Source organism: Nilaparvata lugens, chromosome 8 (genome assembly GCF_014356525.2).
Source record: "Nilaparvata lugens isolate BPH chromosome 8, ASM1435652v1, whole genome shotgun sequence".
NCBI classification, from domain to species: domain Eukaryota; kingdom Metazoa; phylum Arthropoda; class Insecta; order Hemiptera; family Delphacidae; genus Nilaparvata; species Nilaparvata lugens.
Window position 1 is genome coordinate 19,282,977 of NC_052511.1, and position 17,641 is coordinate 19,300,617.

General features: G+C 36.0%; 1 protein-coding gene across 33 annotated transcripts in view; it reads right to left on the reverse strand.

Moving 5' to 3' along the window:
- Positions 1–11,934, reverse strand: part of LOC111045351 (zinc finger protein 699) — a 201,113-nt gene extending 189,179 nt beyond the window's left edge. For 21 of the 33 annotated variants that reach the window (XM_039434187.1, XM_039434181.1, XM_039434170.1 and 18 more), the window contains exons 1-8: positions 11,811–11,930; positions 10,389–10,462; positions 9,902–9,991; positions 9,618–9,722; positions 7,178–7,267; positions 6,216–6,314; positions 4,771–4,860; positions 4,377–4,481 (exon numbers count right to left, since the gene is read on the reverse strand). In XM_039434187.1, coding sequence (XP_039290121.1) covers positions 4,377–4,481; positions 4,771–4,860; positions 6,216–6,314; positions 7,178–7,267; positions 9,618–9,722; positions 9,902–9,991; positions 10,389–10,462; positions 11,811–11,889 — 732 coding nt within the window. In that variant the 5' untranslated portion in view covers positions 11,890–11,930. Of the gene's footprint in view, positions 1–4,376; positions 4,482–4,770; positions 4,861–6,215; positions 6,315–7,177; positions 7,268–9,617; positions 9,723–9,901; positions 9,992–10,388; positions 10,463–11,231; positions 11,271–11,809 lie in introns of those variants that run through there. The other 12 variants (XM_039434184.1, XM_039434173.1, XM_039434169.1 and 9 more) reach the window with 11 other exon arrangements.
- Positions 11,935–17,641: the final 5,707 nt, after the last annotated feature.

Here is a 17,641-nt window from a genome sequence, read left to right on the forward strand (position 1 = left end):
CTTCCTACTCCTCCTCTTCCTCTTCCACCTCTACCTCATTGTCCTCCTCCATATCAGTTTCCTCTTCCTCATCTTCTACATGATCCTCAACCATCTTCAGATCAAATGGGGAGATTGATGGTAAATTTGTCTCACCATAGTCGGCCCACTTTGAGAATAGGAGTACCATCTTCTCTATTGTTCTAGATACACAGTTGATCGACAAAATGTCTATTCTCCACAGATGATTCCAGCACAATGAATCTAATCTGCTATGTATCCAATATATATCCATATTTGTATAGCATTATGATTTTGATTGTACCTCAATATAATGTCTAAGGTGTTGCTGTTCTCTGCTTTCTCAAGTAAAGACCTTTACCGACCTTTGATCTCTGCTGTCTCAAGTAAAGACCTGTACCAACCTTTGGTTTCTGATGTCTCAAGTAAAGACCTCGACCTCCTTTCATTGATTTCTTCTTCAATGGTTGAATCTTTTGTTTCTTCCCCTTCTCAACCACCCTGCTGACTTCCTTCAGTGATCTTTTCATACCTCCCCCAAATTTTGCCTTAGCCTTCATAATGTTGGTGACTGCTAGTGCTGCAGCTTTTTCCAACACCCCCACATCATCAGATCTCACTCTGTCCCAGGCTCTCTCTGCCAAGATGCTGTCTGCTACTGCTCTGCTTGCTGTATCACCACTCTTGGAATAGGCAATATCATGCTCCTTGCAAGCCTGATCAAGTTTGTTGATTCCTGGATCACCTTGTGCTAATCGCTTCTGAAGTTTTGTTCCTGGTCCACAGTATTGATAGCCAGGGATATGAAGTTCAACTGGTAGAATGTCAATTGCCTTATTAACTATTGTACCAGCAGCTCCCTTGATAGCTGACAGAACACCTCTTCCTCTATAGATCTTCTTACTTTTCTCCTTACTAAAATCATGCCTTGGGGCAATAGATCCTCTCCCAGTCACTTGTCTCCCAGAATGTCTTTGACCACCATCTCTGCTATCATCCAAAAGGCGTTTGATTGTATTCTTATACTTAGCTTTGTTGTAGTTAACAATCTCACCTCTTGGATCATTGTTCTGTCTGTGCACACTGGTCCAGTTCAATATTTCTCCATAAGCCTGTCTGTCAGCAGATTCAACTAATGCACAATTTGGATTCTTCTTGAAAATCAACTCACAAAGTCCCAATGTAGCTGTGAAGGTCTTTTCTTCCTGATCTACAGGGTCAGTCAGCACAATTTCATCACCATTCTCTCCAAAAGTTAAATACTTATTGCCCAGGTAGTAAGCATTGTCTCTCACTCTTGGCCCAAAAGTGTCATCAAAATCGTCATTGTCCTTGCTCAATGATCCTCTAATGTAATCAGCTACCTGTTTTCCAGCTAGATCAGTTTGATCAAGGATATTCTGAACTGTTGTACCATGACTTTCATTCAATAATTGTTCAACATTCTTATCACCATCCTGTCCATCTCCAGACAGCTCCTCATCACTGCTATCATCATATCCTCTACTCATATTATACTCCTCACCCTCATCCCCTTCAAATGCCTGCTTTCCTGCTTTCCATAGTTGCCGTCCAACTCTTGAGGTGCCCGCCATTGGACTTGAAATTTCTCTAGTTCCATATGATTCAAATGTTGGTGACTCTTCATCAATGCTGGAGAGTTGGAGGTTATGTTTTGCTTTACTTGCACCAGTAAGTCCACGCCTTGTATATGTGGCATCTTAAACAAATGGTGTTGATGGTGGAGTAGGATATGTGTGGTGTGTTGATGCTGCTGAGAAAGGACGATGTTCTGATGATAACAACTCTGGCTTGGATTGTCTCTGCCTACCCTTCACATGCCTGGAGCGCATTTTTATTCTAGGCTTCAGATACCTGGGACGCTTCTTGGATGCTCTTGATGGAGGTAGTTGTGGTTGTTGAACTGGCATCTGTTGGAAGGTTTCGACTAGGTTGAATAGTGGCTCAGCTAGAGGTTTGAAGTGTTCCACATGTTTCTCTTCTGCAATCCGTCTACCCAGCATGATTTCCTTATGCCTCCTTTTGATTTCACGCTTCAACCTAGCAATCTCCAATATGGTAGGAGCAACCTCCTCCAATGTTGGTTTATGGTTCCTTTGTTTGATATATATACTGGTCAGTGTTTATCAGTATACTGAGGTCTGAGAGTTTGAGCTCCACTATTTATACATTTTGGACCCATACCAAGTGCCGAGTGCTACTGACTGAACAGTGACTGATCAATGACTGGTCAGTAACTGAACAGTGACTGATCAATGACTGATCAGTGACTGAACAGTGACTGATCAGTAACTGAACAGTGACTGATCAATGACTGGTCAGTAACTGAACAGTGACTGATCAATGACTGATCAGTGACTGATCAATGACTGATCAGTAACTGAACAGTGACTGATCAATGACTGATCAGTGACTGATCAGTAATTGAACTGACTGACTGACCACTGAGTGGATGACCCTACCGTCCTGCCACAGACATGCTGAATACTGGTGAGCATGGTCCATGTGGCAGGAGGAGCTAGGGTCATTGAGAATGCTCATGCTCAGCCGGCGGGACAATTGCCAGCCGCAGCAGGTCGAATGTTGGTGACGGTCGGACGACCGGTGAGGCGACCGGCGGGGCGACCGGTGGCCGGGCGACCGGTGGCGGCCGGACGACCGGCGGTGGCCGACCGGCGGCGGCCGGGCGACCGGTGGTGGGGCGACCAGCGGCGGCTGGGCGACCAGTGGTGGGCGACTGGTGGGGCGACTGGCAGCGGCCGGGCGACCGGTGGGGCGACCGACGGGGTGATCGGTGGCGGCCGGGTGACCAGCGGGGGCGACCGGCGGCGGCCGGGCAATCGGTGGCGGCCAGACGACCGGCAGCAGGATGACTGGCAGTGGTGGGCCAGTCTACCCACTACATACAAAAAATATATCCTCTGGTTCTGTTGATACTGACCTTTAATACTTACCTTTACCGCCTTGGATTCGAGCATAGTGCCTCCAACTCAGAAAGCTGACTTGCTAACCACTACACCATAGAGGATTTGTGTTTAAAGACTTAAATTATATAGAATATGATACTTCTTCCGACCAGCGGTGGCCGGGTGACCGGTGGGGTGACCGGTGGCGGCCGGGCGACTGGCGGGGGCGACCGGCAGGCAGTTCAAGATCAGTAGGGAAATTTTTTCCCCTTTTTCCCCTTTTTCCCATTTATTCCCAATTTCAAGTGTTTTTATTTTTTATTTATTTTTTTTTTTTTCGATTTTATGTGTTTTTTTTTCTTCAATTTTTTTTTATTTTATTTTTTTTTCAATTTTTTTTTTAATTTTTTTTTAAATGAATTTTTTATTTTTTTTATTTTTTTTATTTTTTTTTCAATTTTTTTAAAATTTTTTTTTTTGGATGACCTTGAGGTTAGGGTGGTTGACCTGGATGACCTTGAGGTTAGGGTGGTTGACCTGGATGACCTTGAGGTTAGGGTGGTTGGCCTGGATGACCTTGAGGTTAGGGTGGTTGACCTGGATGACCTTGAGGTTAGGGTGGTTGACCTGGATGACCTGAGGTTAGGGTGGTTGACCTGGATGACCTTGAGGTTAGGGTGGTTGATCTGGATCACCTTGAGGTTAGGGTGGTTGACCTGGATGACCTTGAGGTTAGGGTGGTTGACCTGGATGACCTTGAGGTTGGGGTTGGTTGACCTGGATGACCTTGAGGTTAGGGTGGTTGACCTGGATGACCTTGAGGTGAAGGGCGACTCTGGGACACTTGTGTCCCAGAGTCGTACTTTTATATCTACTCTAAACCTCTGTACCAAATTTGAAAAGTTTCTGTCTATTACTTGATGAAAGAACTGAACTAATTTTGGGCGTATCTTTGGCGTTATTTCAAATTCCTTCTAACACAACATTATTACATCCCAGCTGAGCTTCTGTAGTAAATTTGAACATTTTGTGTTCATTTGTTCTCCATAAAGCTGAGAAAGCGCAAAAAACGCTGGAAAACGCATATTTCGGGCGTATCTTTGGCGTTATTGCAAATTCCTTCTAACACAACATTATTACACCCTAGCTGAGCTTCTGTACTTAATTTGAACATTTTCTGTTCATTTGTTCCCGATAAAGCTGGGAAAACGCTAAAAAACCTGGAAAAAAGCAGATTTTGGGCGATCTTTGGATTTTTTTTTCAAATCCGTTCTTAGTGCGCCTCTAAGGGGCCAACAGAACATACCTACCAAATTTGAACGTTTTGGGTCCGGTAGATTTTTAATTTTGCGATTGAGTGAGTCAGTCATTGAGTGAGTGCCATTTCGCTTTAATATATATATATATATATATATATATATATATATATATAGATTGGTTGTTATATACCTGATTAGTAGTTGGGGCTTCCTCTGAGGTTATTGGCTCCTGTTTGATGTTATTTGTTGTCAATTGATGTTCTGCAAATCCATCTTCTTGCTTCTCTCTCTTGATCTGTAGACAGAGGACAAAATTGGACTTATCTGATAACTTGATTTACAGCTAGGGAAAGATTATAAAACCACAAACAACAATTTCTGCTGAGCACTTACTGAAATACTTTTGATGAATTTTTGGATAAGATATAGTGAGTTTCAACATGAACTATCAGCATCAATTGAATTGGAAGTGATGATGTTAGCTGTAGAGATTACTACATTTTTCAAGACTGAATATCACTTTCGATGACTCTTGTCAGAGTATTACCATAGAGAAAAGGAACTTTGAGAATTCGAATACTTGCCTGATGAATAGCTGTATTGCTATGAGAAGGTTCATTCTTCATTTCAATGTCAATTTTTTCAAATGGACTCTCATGTTTCACAATTTCAATCTAAAACAGAGAGGCAACGTTTTTACAACAGCTTATTAGAAGAATTGAGATATGGCTTTGTAGATTCAATTCTTAAGAATAATAGGAGAATTTGATCAAGCAATGAGAGAGAAAATAAGAGTGGGAGAGAGTGAGAGAGAAAGAGTTGATTCTATTTGCTTATGATGCCGAAAGTGTTTGTTGCTTGTGCCTGTGTTCTGGAAAGTGTGAGAGTGATTTGATGAGATGATGAAGTCTACGGGATTCCAAACCACGACCAGGTGGCACTAGCTAACTGGCAATTGGTGTGCTGTCTCGTACACAAAACTGTATCAATTGTGGAGTAGATATGTGTCATTCGGTCATGACCCGTTAAAATTGATTAGGTCATGGCCCGGATCAGTAAAGTTATTCGAACTTCCCATCTCTACTGTGGAGTGCCTCAGGGCTCTGTCCTGGGGCCACTTCTCTTTTTGATTTCAGTGTATGATGTAGCTCTCATGGATGGCAGAAGAGTTGTCTGATATGCAGATGATACCACCTTCTTCAATCAGGGTCATGGAGTTGATGCACTAAGGGCCGGAATGTTGGTGGCCATTTTAATGATATTTTAAAATGGAATTGCAATAAAAAATGTTCATTGATGAGATAAATAGACAAATTACAAGCTGTGGATCGAGTTCTGTATTGTTGTCCTGCTTAATGCCAAAACTCTCACGAAATGCCACTTCTCTCTCCAGCAGACGATTACATCAACCATCCAATTCACCCTGCAATCATCATATCACTTCAATATTGATTGCCAATAGAAAATCATGAATGAATTCTCATTGCTATCTCTATAATAACCTATTAGTTCAATATTGAAACTGCATTTTTACTACCTATTTATTAATTGTATTGTTAATATATGTCACACTCTTTGATTACTTTTGTGTATTATGTATTGTCAGTGAAGCTTTAGATGAAATCAGAAACAATGACAAGAAATAAGACCAAATTTGAACATTTTCTGTCTATTACTTGATGAAAGAACTGAGAAAACGCAAAAAAAACGCTAATCTTGGGCGTATCTTTGGCGTTATTTCAAATTCCTTCTAACACAACATTATTAAACTCCAGCTGAGCTTCTGTAGTAAATTTGAACATTTTCTGTTCATTTGTTACCGATAAAGCTGAGAAAACGCTAAAAAACGCTGATTTTGTGGTGTATCTTTTGATTTTTTTCCAAATCCGTTCTTAGTGCGCCTCTAAAGGGCCAACTGAACATACCTACCAAATTTGAACGTTTTTGGTTCCCTAGATTTTTAGTTTGAGTGAGCCAGTCAGTCAGTGAGTGAGTGCCATTTCGCTTTTATATATTGGTTGTTATATACCTGAGTAGTAGTTGGCTCTGAGGTTATTGGCTCCTGTTTGATGTTATTTGTTGTCAATTGAAGATCTGCAAATCCATCTTCTTGCTTCTCTCTCTTGATCTGTAGACAGAGGACAAGATTGGTCTTATCTCATAACCTGATTTACACCTAGGGGAAGATTCAAAAACCACAAACAACTATTTTTGCTGAGCACTTACTGAAATACTATTGGTGAATTTTTGGATTAAATATAGTGAGTTTCAACCTGGACTATCAGCATCAATTGAATTGGAAGTGTTGATGTTAGCTGTAGAAATTACTACATTTTTGAAGTGAATATCACTTTCGATGACTCTTGTTAGTTATTACCATTGAGAAAAGATAGCATAAGAGGATATCCCATTGTATAAGATGTTATGTTCCATATTTCACTGTTAACTAAAGCAAAAAGTCCTAGTAGTGATTCTTTGTGAAGCTATGTGACACTGGTATTCTCTTATACTGTGACATTCTTACACTCTCACAAGGCCAAAACAGTAATAGACAGTAGTCGATTCTAATTGGCTTTAGTTAACAATAATCGAAATGATATTCAGAACATAGACGACCTATACCATGTTATATCTTCTTGTATTCTTTTCTCAATGGTATTACTACATGATTTGGAGAATGCATAACTTCTTCTATCACAAACAGATGGTGGGCTAATGAAATTCATTTGTTACCTACTCATATAGTACAATGATAGTTGAATCTCATACTTCTCTTAACATGGTTTTTGAAACTCATATTTCTCTTCACATGATTTTCGAATAGGCCTTTGATATTTCTCTCCTCATGATTTCATCTGAGAATCAACTAGAGATGGGATTAGAAGGAAGGATAGCATTTAATAAGCTACATGACAAACCAAGAAATGTAACTATGTTTACAACTGTCCTCCTCACGGAGTGAATAGGTACATTGAGAATGCAAATACTTGCCCGATGAATAGCTGTATTGCTATGAGAAGGTTCATTTGTCATTTCAATGTCAATTTGTTCAAATGGACTCTCATGTTTCACAATTTCAATCTAAAACAGAGAGGCAACGTTTTTACAACAGCTTATTAGAAGAATTGAGATATGGCTTTGTAGATTCAATTCTTAAGAATAATAGGAGAATTTGATCAAGCAATGAGAGAGAAAATAAGAGTGGGAGAGAGTGAGAGAGAAAGAGTTGATTCTATTTGCTTATGATGCCGAAAGTGTTTGTTGCTTGTGCCTGTGTTCTGGAAAGTGTGAGAGTGATTTGATGAGATGATGAAGTCTACGGGATTCCAAACCACGACCAGGTGGCACTAGCTAACTGGCAATTGGTGTGCTGTCTCGTACACAAAACTGTATCAATTGTGGAGTAGATATGTGTCATTTGGTCATGACCCGTTAAAATTGATTAGGTCATGGCCCGGATCAGTAAAGTTATTCGAACTTCCCATCTCTACTGTGGAGTGCCTCAGGGCTCTGTCCTGGGGCCACTTCTCTTTTTGATTTCAGTGTATGATGTAGCTCTCATGGATGGCAGAAGAGTTGTCTGATATGCAGATGATACCACCTTCTTCAATCAGGGTCATGGAGTTGATGCACTAAGGGCCGGAATGTTGGTGGCCATTTTAATGATATTTTAAAATGGAATTGCAATAAAAAATGTTCATTGATGAGATAAATAGACAAATTACAAGCTGTGGATCGAGTTCTGTATTGTTGTCCTGCTTAAGGCTGTGCAAAGGCTAAGAATAAACTTTTCAATCGTGATATTTTTCAAAGTTTTTTGATTTGCATATAATCAAGCTATCAAAATGAAAAAGTTTTCTCAGGAAAACATTTTTTTCTGTTCATTACTTTTTGAGATATGAGCGCCTAACGTTTAAATTTTCGGGACAGAACATTCCAAATTCGGTAAGAGATAAATCCATGACATTTAGAGGATAGATTCTTCTTGGTATTGTTAATCTAGTAAAACAATAATTCTCTGAAAATATCAATTTTTAAGAAAGTTATTCAATTTACTAAAAATAGCCAAAAATAACTTTAGTTGAGTTATTTTTGGTAAACTGAATAACTATCTTGAACATTGATATTTTCAGAGAGTTTTTGTTTTACTAGATCAACAATACCATGAAGAACCCATCCTCTAAATCTCATGGATTTATCTCTAACTGAATTTGAAATGTTTTGTCCCAAAAATTCAAACTTCAGTCGCTCATATCTCTAAAAGTAATGATCGGAAAAAAATGTTTTCCTGAGAAAACTTTTTCATTTTGATAGCTTGATTATATACAAATCGAAAAACTTGGAAAAATATCAAGAATAGAAAGTTTATTTTTACTTTTAGCCTTTGCACAGCCTTAATGCACAGTCTACACTCTCACAAAATGCCATTTCTCTCTCCAGCAGACGACCACATTCACCATCCAATTCACCCTGCAATCCTCATATCACTTCAATATTGATAGCCAATAGAAACATCATGAATGATTAATCATTGCTATCTCAATAATACACTATCAGTTCAATATTAAAACAGCATTTTTACTACCTATTTATTTCATGTATTGTTGCTATATGTGACAATCTTTGATTACTTTTGTGTATTATTTATTGTCAGTGAAGCTTTACATGCAATCAGAAATAATGACAAGAAATATATGAAGATAACTAGCCGTCAGGCTCGCTTCTCTCTCAATATCCGTCTAGCCAGGAGCTCCGCCCCCTGGACAACCGACTGCATCGTCCAAAAATGAGATCAGCGGGCTCGGTTCGCTCGCCCGCATTTTTCATTTGAGCATGCTTCATTCCATCAGAAAGTCAAAGTACTGAGAAAATGCAGAAAAGCTGATGTGCTTTTTTTGCGGAAATGCAAAAAAACGCTAATCTTGGGCGTATTTTTGGCGTTATTTCAAATTCCTTCTAACACAACATTATTACATCCCAGCTGAGCTTCTGTAGTAAATTTGAACATTTTGTGTTCATTTGTTCTCCATAAAGCTGGGAAAACGCTAAAAACGCTGGAAAACGCATATTTTGAGCGTATCTTTGGCGTTATTGCAAATTCCTTCTACCACAACACTATTACACCCTAGCTGAGCTTCTGTACTTAATTTGAACATTTTCTGTTCATTTGTTCCCGATAAAGCTGGGAAAACGCTAAAAACGCTGGAAAAACACAGATTTTGGGCGTATCTTTGGATTTTTTTTTCAAATCCATTCTTAGTGCGCCTCTAAAGGGCCATCTAAACATACCTACCAAATTTGAATGTTTTGGGTCCGGTAGATTTTTAATTTTGCGATTGAGTGAGTGCAATTTCGCTTTAATATATATATATATATATATATATATATATATATAATATATATATATATATATAGATTGGTTGTTATATACCTGAGTAGTAGTTGGGGCTTCCTCTGAGGTTATTGGCTCCTGTTTGATGTTATTTGTTGTCAATTGATGTTCTGCAAATCCATCTTCTTGCTTCTCTCTCTTGATCTGTAGACAGAGGATAAAATATAGTGAGTTTCAACATGGACTATCAGCATCAATTGAATTGGAAGTGATGATGTTAGCTGTAGAAATTACTACATTTTTCAAGAGTGAATATCACTTTCGATGACTCTTGTCAGAGTATTACCATAGAGAAAAGGAACTTTGAGAATGCGAATACTTGCCTGATGAATAGCTGTATTGCTATGAGAAGGTTCATTCTTCATTTCAATGTCAATTTGTTCAAATGGACTCTCATGTTTCACAATTTCAATCTGAAACAGAGAGGCAACGTTTTTACAACAGCTTATTAGAAGAATTGAGATATGGCTTTGTAGATTCAATTCTTAAGAATAATAGGAGAATTTGATCAAGCAATGAGAGAGAAAATAAGAGTAGGAGAGAAGAGTTGATTTTATTTGCTTATGATGCCGAAAGTGTTTTTTGCTTGTGCCTGTGTTCTGGAATGTGTGAGAGTGATTGGATGAGATGATGCATCCAATCATCATGATGATGCATCCAATGATGATCCATGCGTATCTGCGGGATTCGAACCCACGACCTCGTGACTCTAGCAGACTGAAGGGTTCAGCAACAACCATAGTTGACAGATGAAGAATTGCTTGACAGGCATTCATGATAGGTTTGAACCATTTTAAAAATATTTATTACCTGTGAATAGATTTTAGATTCGGATTTTGAGATGTCATCCACCCTTCTGAGCTCAACTTTGGCGATCTTTCCACCTGAAATTAATGTTATGCAATCAATTGATATTTTTTTATTGGGTAATGAATAATAATTTATATTAAAAGCTAATATTTCAAGTTTGTGTGTGTCTGATACACACATACAGAGTGAGTCATATGTATGGGAACCCTTCAATAAGTTGGAGACTTGATATAATATATAATACTTGAGACTATGAGACTTGGTTGGAGTTGTTGATATAATACTGTAACTTTCAGGATAAGTTATTGGTCAAATACTCTACCTTTTAAAGTACAAATGAATTTCAACCCCACATCAGGGGGTGACTTATGTGTTGTAACTCGGATATTTTAAATGAAAACAACCATTTGTGGTACATCATTGTAAAGGCCATTTAAAAACGAGAAATATGATTATAAAAAGTTGTTCTAGGACACTTTTATCCAAAATGGCGGCTGATTGAACTTTTATCAATTATATCTTTGAAAACTAAAACTTCAATTGTATTATGACACACAATAAACTCTCTCTCTTTCAATGAATAGCCTACCGTACATTCAATTCAAATTTGGGTGACAAAACAACATGTGAGTATATAAAAGAGTGTATCACATGCATGAAATTGGTAGAATGCTAAGATTTAGAAGAGATGCTGAAATTGAGATTTACTTTAAGCTGCCAATATTTCCAGTATATAACATCAATGCATCTTCTAATTCAACTAATGCTGAATGATTTTAGTGCTCCTCATTATAGGACATCAAAGCTCATAAACCAAGATGTAATAAATTAATGTGTACTCACAGACTAGGTACTCCATATTTTGCAACAGAGAAAAGTCATTTTTCAAGTTGCTCTGTACTTCAAGTTTCTTCAATAAGTATATTAAATTTTATCTCAATTTTAAATTGACCTTGAGCCAAATATTTGGTTGCAATAATTGATTTAATATGCGACTTCAATCACTAATCATACAAATATAAATTTACAGTAGTATTAATATCACATTGTATAACAAGTTCTAGGCTACTATTATGACTAGCAAAGCTTTCAATATTTTGGAAATAATCGAGAGTTGCCTAGTAGGTAATTAAATCTTAATATACAAGCGGCATACAAGGTCTGAACTAAAGTTTATTCAATATGTTTTCAGAATGCTTGGTCTGTTAGGTGATGCATCTTATTTTTCCTCATAAGAGACAAAGCATAACTTATTATAAACAAGCTAAAAATATGAAGCATGATTATAGTTGGGTTACCGTATCACAAAAGTCTGCCAGTTGGCCTCTGGAGATGGAAATCTCATCTAGCCGAGCCTAAATTACAAAATAAATATTAGGCCTATACAGAATCTAACTTTAGGTATTTAGGTATGATACTTACTCCAAATTTGAGTTTTACAAATCATATGAGTGAAAAATTGAAGTGTGCAAAGATGGGATTGAATGCAGCATGGAAGCATATGGTCAGTGAGGCGAGTGTTCCATTCCTTTGTCGTCAATGTGGAATAGGAAATGTGGATATTGTTTAGGACTTTACCTTATCGTAGAGAAAAATCAAATAGACCATTGACTACCTCCAGTTTGACCAACCCAACAGCTTAAAAATAAATATGATAGAATAAAATAAATTAAATAAAGTGTTGAAGATAAATTATTTGATTCTAATTCTATATTATTCTTGATAAAATCTATTCAATATTATTTCTATAATATTTACAGTTGGAATGTCCAACTTTTACGAATTTTTATTGCAAACACATATTCTACACAATATCAAGTAAATGCAATGATGCTATCATTCATAATGAAACCAATAACAATAAAGCAATGATTTACTCACTTGAATAAATAAATTAACTCTTATTTCGTTATGATTTTTAAGAATTAACTCCAGACCTGGTGTTAAATACCAGGTGTCAGACCTTAGTTATTTAGAAGGTTTCCAACCATGACATGCACACGCTAACCGCCAATTATGAACTTCACTTTGAATAAGATTGTTTTAGTATTTCACATTAAAAATTATTTATGTATTTCATGAAAATAATTCTTGAGTTTCGATTGTTGAATACGCTCTATTCTTGTCTTATAGCACATTTTTTATCGATACTTAGTGAGGTGGGTACCTTAATACTCAAATAGAATACCATATCTATACTGTGTTGACATTTCTGAAAATAGCTTTGAAAACAATAAAATGTAAGAACAATGATTTAATCTTTTTAATTTCTATAATAATTAACGTTCCTGACGATATAGTCATCAGAATCATGTTTCTATCAACAAAATATCAGCATAATATTATAAATCCTACCTGAAGTGAACCAAACTAACAGAACATGGATTTGGTGTTATTACCTATATAGGCCTATATATTGGCAATGGTCATTCACACGCCTTTTTTCAACAACATCAGAGATTTTTATAAAAATGTCTATCAAACTGCCTACTAGGTTCACAACAAAGTTTAAAACATGTTTTATATAAAATTGAAAAAAAAATGCTATAAATAGTGTTAGGTTTGCCGCATTTTTTTTGTTACAGCACGCAATAATATTTTCAGTGTTTTTTTGAAACACTTGATTAAATGGTTTGAAGTAAAAAAAATTAAACTTTTCTTTGAATGCGGCTTTTGATGGAACTGGTAAAATACCAATAATTTTATCAGACTTTTATTTGAATCCTTGTATGATTCAAATAATTCTTGATTACTGTATGATTCATACATTTCACAACTTTATGTTTATTCATTTGTTTCTATTTAAATTATTTTTGTTTTTCTTTATTGAATATCCATTTTTTTTACTTGTTGAATATATCACAAATGTTAACTTTGAAGTATAAATAGGTACCGTATTTTTAAAACTCATCTGTATGGCTGAGTTCAATTCCCCCACCACAACCCTCAAATTTTGAGAGTCTACTGTTTGAACATAATTTAGTTTGATGATGCAGCACACAACGAAACGGTCGTCACTAACATGAGTTTTAAAAATATTTCTACTTTAAAGTTTACATGAGTGTGATATATACTAATAAAATGAATTTGAATTGAAATTTTGATATACTATTGGATGAGGTTGCCCTTTGTATTTACTGTACATCGTAAGCCTTATCTACACAAAGTGCGCAATGCAAAATTTTACTGTGAAAAGACATATTAAAATCAAGTACAGCAGTACCTACGAAGGCTACTGTAGTCAATATGCAAGGTTTATTGCGATAGACTCTTCATACCTTGGTCAATAAGAGTAATAGGGTTTTTGAAACTCAATTATTATTCTGAGTTTCTATTTAAATCCTCAGTAAATTCTATACATGAAGATAATATTAAAAGTTATTATAGTCAAGTTTTAAAAGTTATTATAGTTAAGTTTATTGAATGTCAAAATTTGAGGCTTGATTTTTATTTATATAGATTATGGGTAACTGTAAATTAAACAGCTCAGTTATTGAATAACTAAAATTTATTGCAAATGCTCTCTATAATAACATACATAAACTTAATTTATATTCATTAGAAATGAAACTCACTTTATCAATGATTATATTAGTAAGTATATCTTGTTTATTCAAAACCAAATATAAAAGCTCATTTTATTAAATGACATTATAGTAAGTTACCCTTTCTTTGAAAAGTTTTTAACATAAAATAGGTACAAGATTAAAAACACAAACTACAACTACTATAGTATCAATGTTTCAAATAATCTTCATAAAAACATTATTATATCGTTTACATATCTGTACTAATATAATACTATAATACTGTAACATTCTGTTTTAGAGGGTTAATATTATCAACTATTTTAGATCTTTCGAGTTCATTAATTGTAAGCACGATGTGCCTTCACCAATTATGTAAGGGGAAAAACTATGATAACTTTTGTAAGGGGAAAAACTATTATAACGAAAAAAGAACAGAATAACTAGAACTTTAATTAATGAATCTTTAACATATATACATTTGAAAAAAACAAGATTAATTTGATTATAAAACAATATTTGATATGAATTAATGGGGAAAACACTCGCTTGCTGCTAATGATGATTCAATGTTTGTGGCTATGAAAATTTAAGAACAATGATTCAGTAGTCACCTACCTTTTTGAAATAGCTTCCCACTTTCGCATCCACTGGTATTTCGCGACTTTAGTATTTTAAGAGAACAAATATTAACTGAACCAATGAATAGGCTCAGAACCCGTCTCCCTTAACAATACAATTATTTTTATACTGCCCGATCTGTGACAGAATAACTGTACTACTAAACGAACCGAAATCTAGCCTTTTTCACTGGATCAGCCGGACTTAACTTTCAGTCCTATCGAACGAGCTCACACACCCTGACCAAAAGTAAAATTTTAGGTATTAAATATAACTCAGTCAATGCCAAACATGAAAGCCATTTCAAGTACATATTTTTATCTGTCGCACAAGCGGCACGTTTGTTATTAAAAACAAAAGAGAAGCTACATTAATTTTGACAACAAATGAAATAAACAATCTTTCTGTCGATGACAAAGATTGTTCAAAGACAAAAACACTGTTCATTAAACTTTTCCAATATTCAAAACTCTAAAATCCTGATCAATATGAGATAAATATATGATTCATATATATGTCCCATATGACCAGGTGACATAATGTATAAATTTGCAAAATATTCTGAAAGTGGTAATCCCATTGCCAAACCTACAATGGAAATGCAAGATAGAAAAATCTATTTTTTAGATTTTATAGATAAAAATAAGTAACTTGCCCTGAATACATACAAAATGCAAGCTTATTTTTATACTGTGCTGCATGGCCATCACGCTTTTATGCCTCTTTACACATTAGCTAACCATGATTCTAGTTTTCTCATTAAATCATAAAAAAAAAAATAAAATCCATGAAAAACGTGGTAATGAATTTTAAATATGATTCAATTGTGAGAAACCTCACAGATTGCTTGTTAATGTGAAAGGGGGGGGGGTTTCAATCGGAATTTGGACCGGCACTATTGAACTTGTCTACAATGATCAAGCTCAATGGTGGTGGTTTACCATTCATACAATCTATCATATATTTACTTCCATCAACATACATCTCTCACACTAAGGACAACACACTTGAAATGATTTACAAAGAAATCAGTGATGCAGAATGCTGAGGAAACGCAGAAAACTCATGAACAACGCTGAAACCCGCCTTTTTTGGATCGTATCATTGGTATTAGTTCAAATACTAGCTGAACTTCTCAACCAAATTCGAAAATTTGCTCTTTATCTGTTCTCCAAAAAGCTTAGAAAACGCAGAAAATGCTTTAAAATGCAGATTTTAGGCGTAAGTTGATTTGTTTTTGTTAAATACCCACGGCAATCAAATTCCATTTCCCCCACCCGAAATCAAATCCTGGCTACGTTTCGAATAATTCTGTGCCATTGTCTTTGATGTTTAGAATCAATTGATTTTTAGTAAATAATTTATTTTGAAGTTGAAAAATTATCTACATAAATAAAATCCATGAAAATTAATAATTGGAATAATATGAATAATATTATCATATCAATAAGTTACCAGCTGTACACTAAGCTAATTTTAAGATCTGAGGAGACGCGGCTTGGTGATACAAAGTGTTGAGCTTATGAAGATTGCCTTATCACACTGTTCCACGCCATGCCCCATTCAGTGTGTGTGTGTGTGTGTGTGTGTGTGTGTGTGTGTGTGTGTGTGTGTGTGTGTGTGTGTGTGTGTGTGTGTGTGTGTGTGTGTGTGTGTGTGACTGCTTCCATTCAAACCAATATGCAAGAAGCACCTGGTTGCAAAATGCTGCATCGCGCCCCCTCAGGTGTGCATTCAGCTAAAGTTTGTCATGAGATGCATTAACTATTTGGCGGTACGAAGTTCGCCGGGCCAGCTAGTATAAAATAATTATCCAATGAAGTGCATAATACCTTTTATTTTTTTCAAAACATATGAAGAATTGCGAAAGTAACAGTAAATTGGTAATTTACATAAACATATTATTATTCATGACAGAACACATGCTTTGTAATGTTCAAAATTATACAATGGAAGTGGGATATACTATGATAATAGTAAAACGATGTGTACAGTGTCAAACTATGGGATTGCATGTCCACTGTCTTTTTCAGAATGAGAAACAACACAGAGGTCTTTGCGGCCTCTGTGACACATTTTGGTGCCTGAAATGAAAAATAAAATAAATTATTTTCAAAATCTGCAATTGATTGGAATAAAAGGAATACCACTCAATAACAAAAGTAATGAGTTATACAGAAATGTTGTCACACAATAGTCTAGTCACTATATACATTGGTGCTTGCTATTAATATTGTAGTTCTGATTTTTTGATATATTATTTGGATACATGAGAGAAGTCCAGAACCAATTTCCTTGTGCTAGATACAGAATGGCCCAAGAACAACGTATTTTCGGTTCATTTTACAGTTTTCAGCTATTTTTGCGTTAGATGCACTTCATTTCATTATTTCCTAGTGGAGAGGCGCGCATAAGGACACCTTAAGGATCAAAATTTCAAACTCTTATAACTTTTGACAATGATCAGATTTCATCTTACAACACTTCATTCTTCTCGACTCCTCAAGGCGGTCCAAAATTATGCATCATAAGTCAAATTCGGTTGAGAAATGGAAAAAATGTTGTTGAGTGTACTTAAGCCCATATTCCAATACACAAAAAATGGCCGATTTCTATATTTTATTTCTATCTTTTATCGCAGAAAAGAACAGATAGAACAATTTGAAATGAACCACCTCTCACTCATTGCAAGCTTTTATTCATATAAGACTGGGAATTATAAATTTACCATGTATACCAATATACTGTGAAGCGCTTCCTGGGGGAGTCACTCTCACCTCCAAGGATAGGACAATACACGTAGGGTGATGTAATGCTGTATTTAGATGCCTCACGTATGTAGGGTGATTTACCAAATCATGTAGTGCTGTATCTAAATGCTTCACGTTGGGCCGGCAAATCATGTGGTGCGTTTTTTAACGGCTTCACATATGTAGGGTGAATCTTGTACTGAATCAATGGTGTAGGGGCTATAAATTTTGCAATTGCGTGTGTGGACGCTGAGTGTACACCAGACTGATTGATCCACTACAAGATTCAATACAATTGTCGGAATCGCGGGAGGCCTAAACGCTCGCTCACCCTTGATTCTTCTAATGACAGATT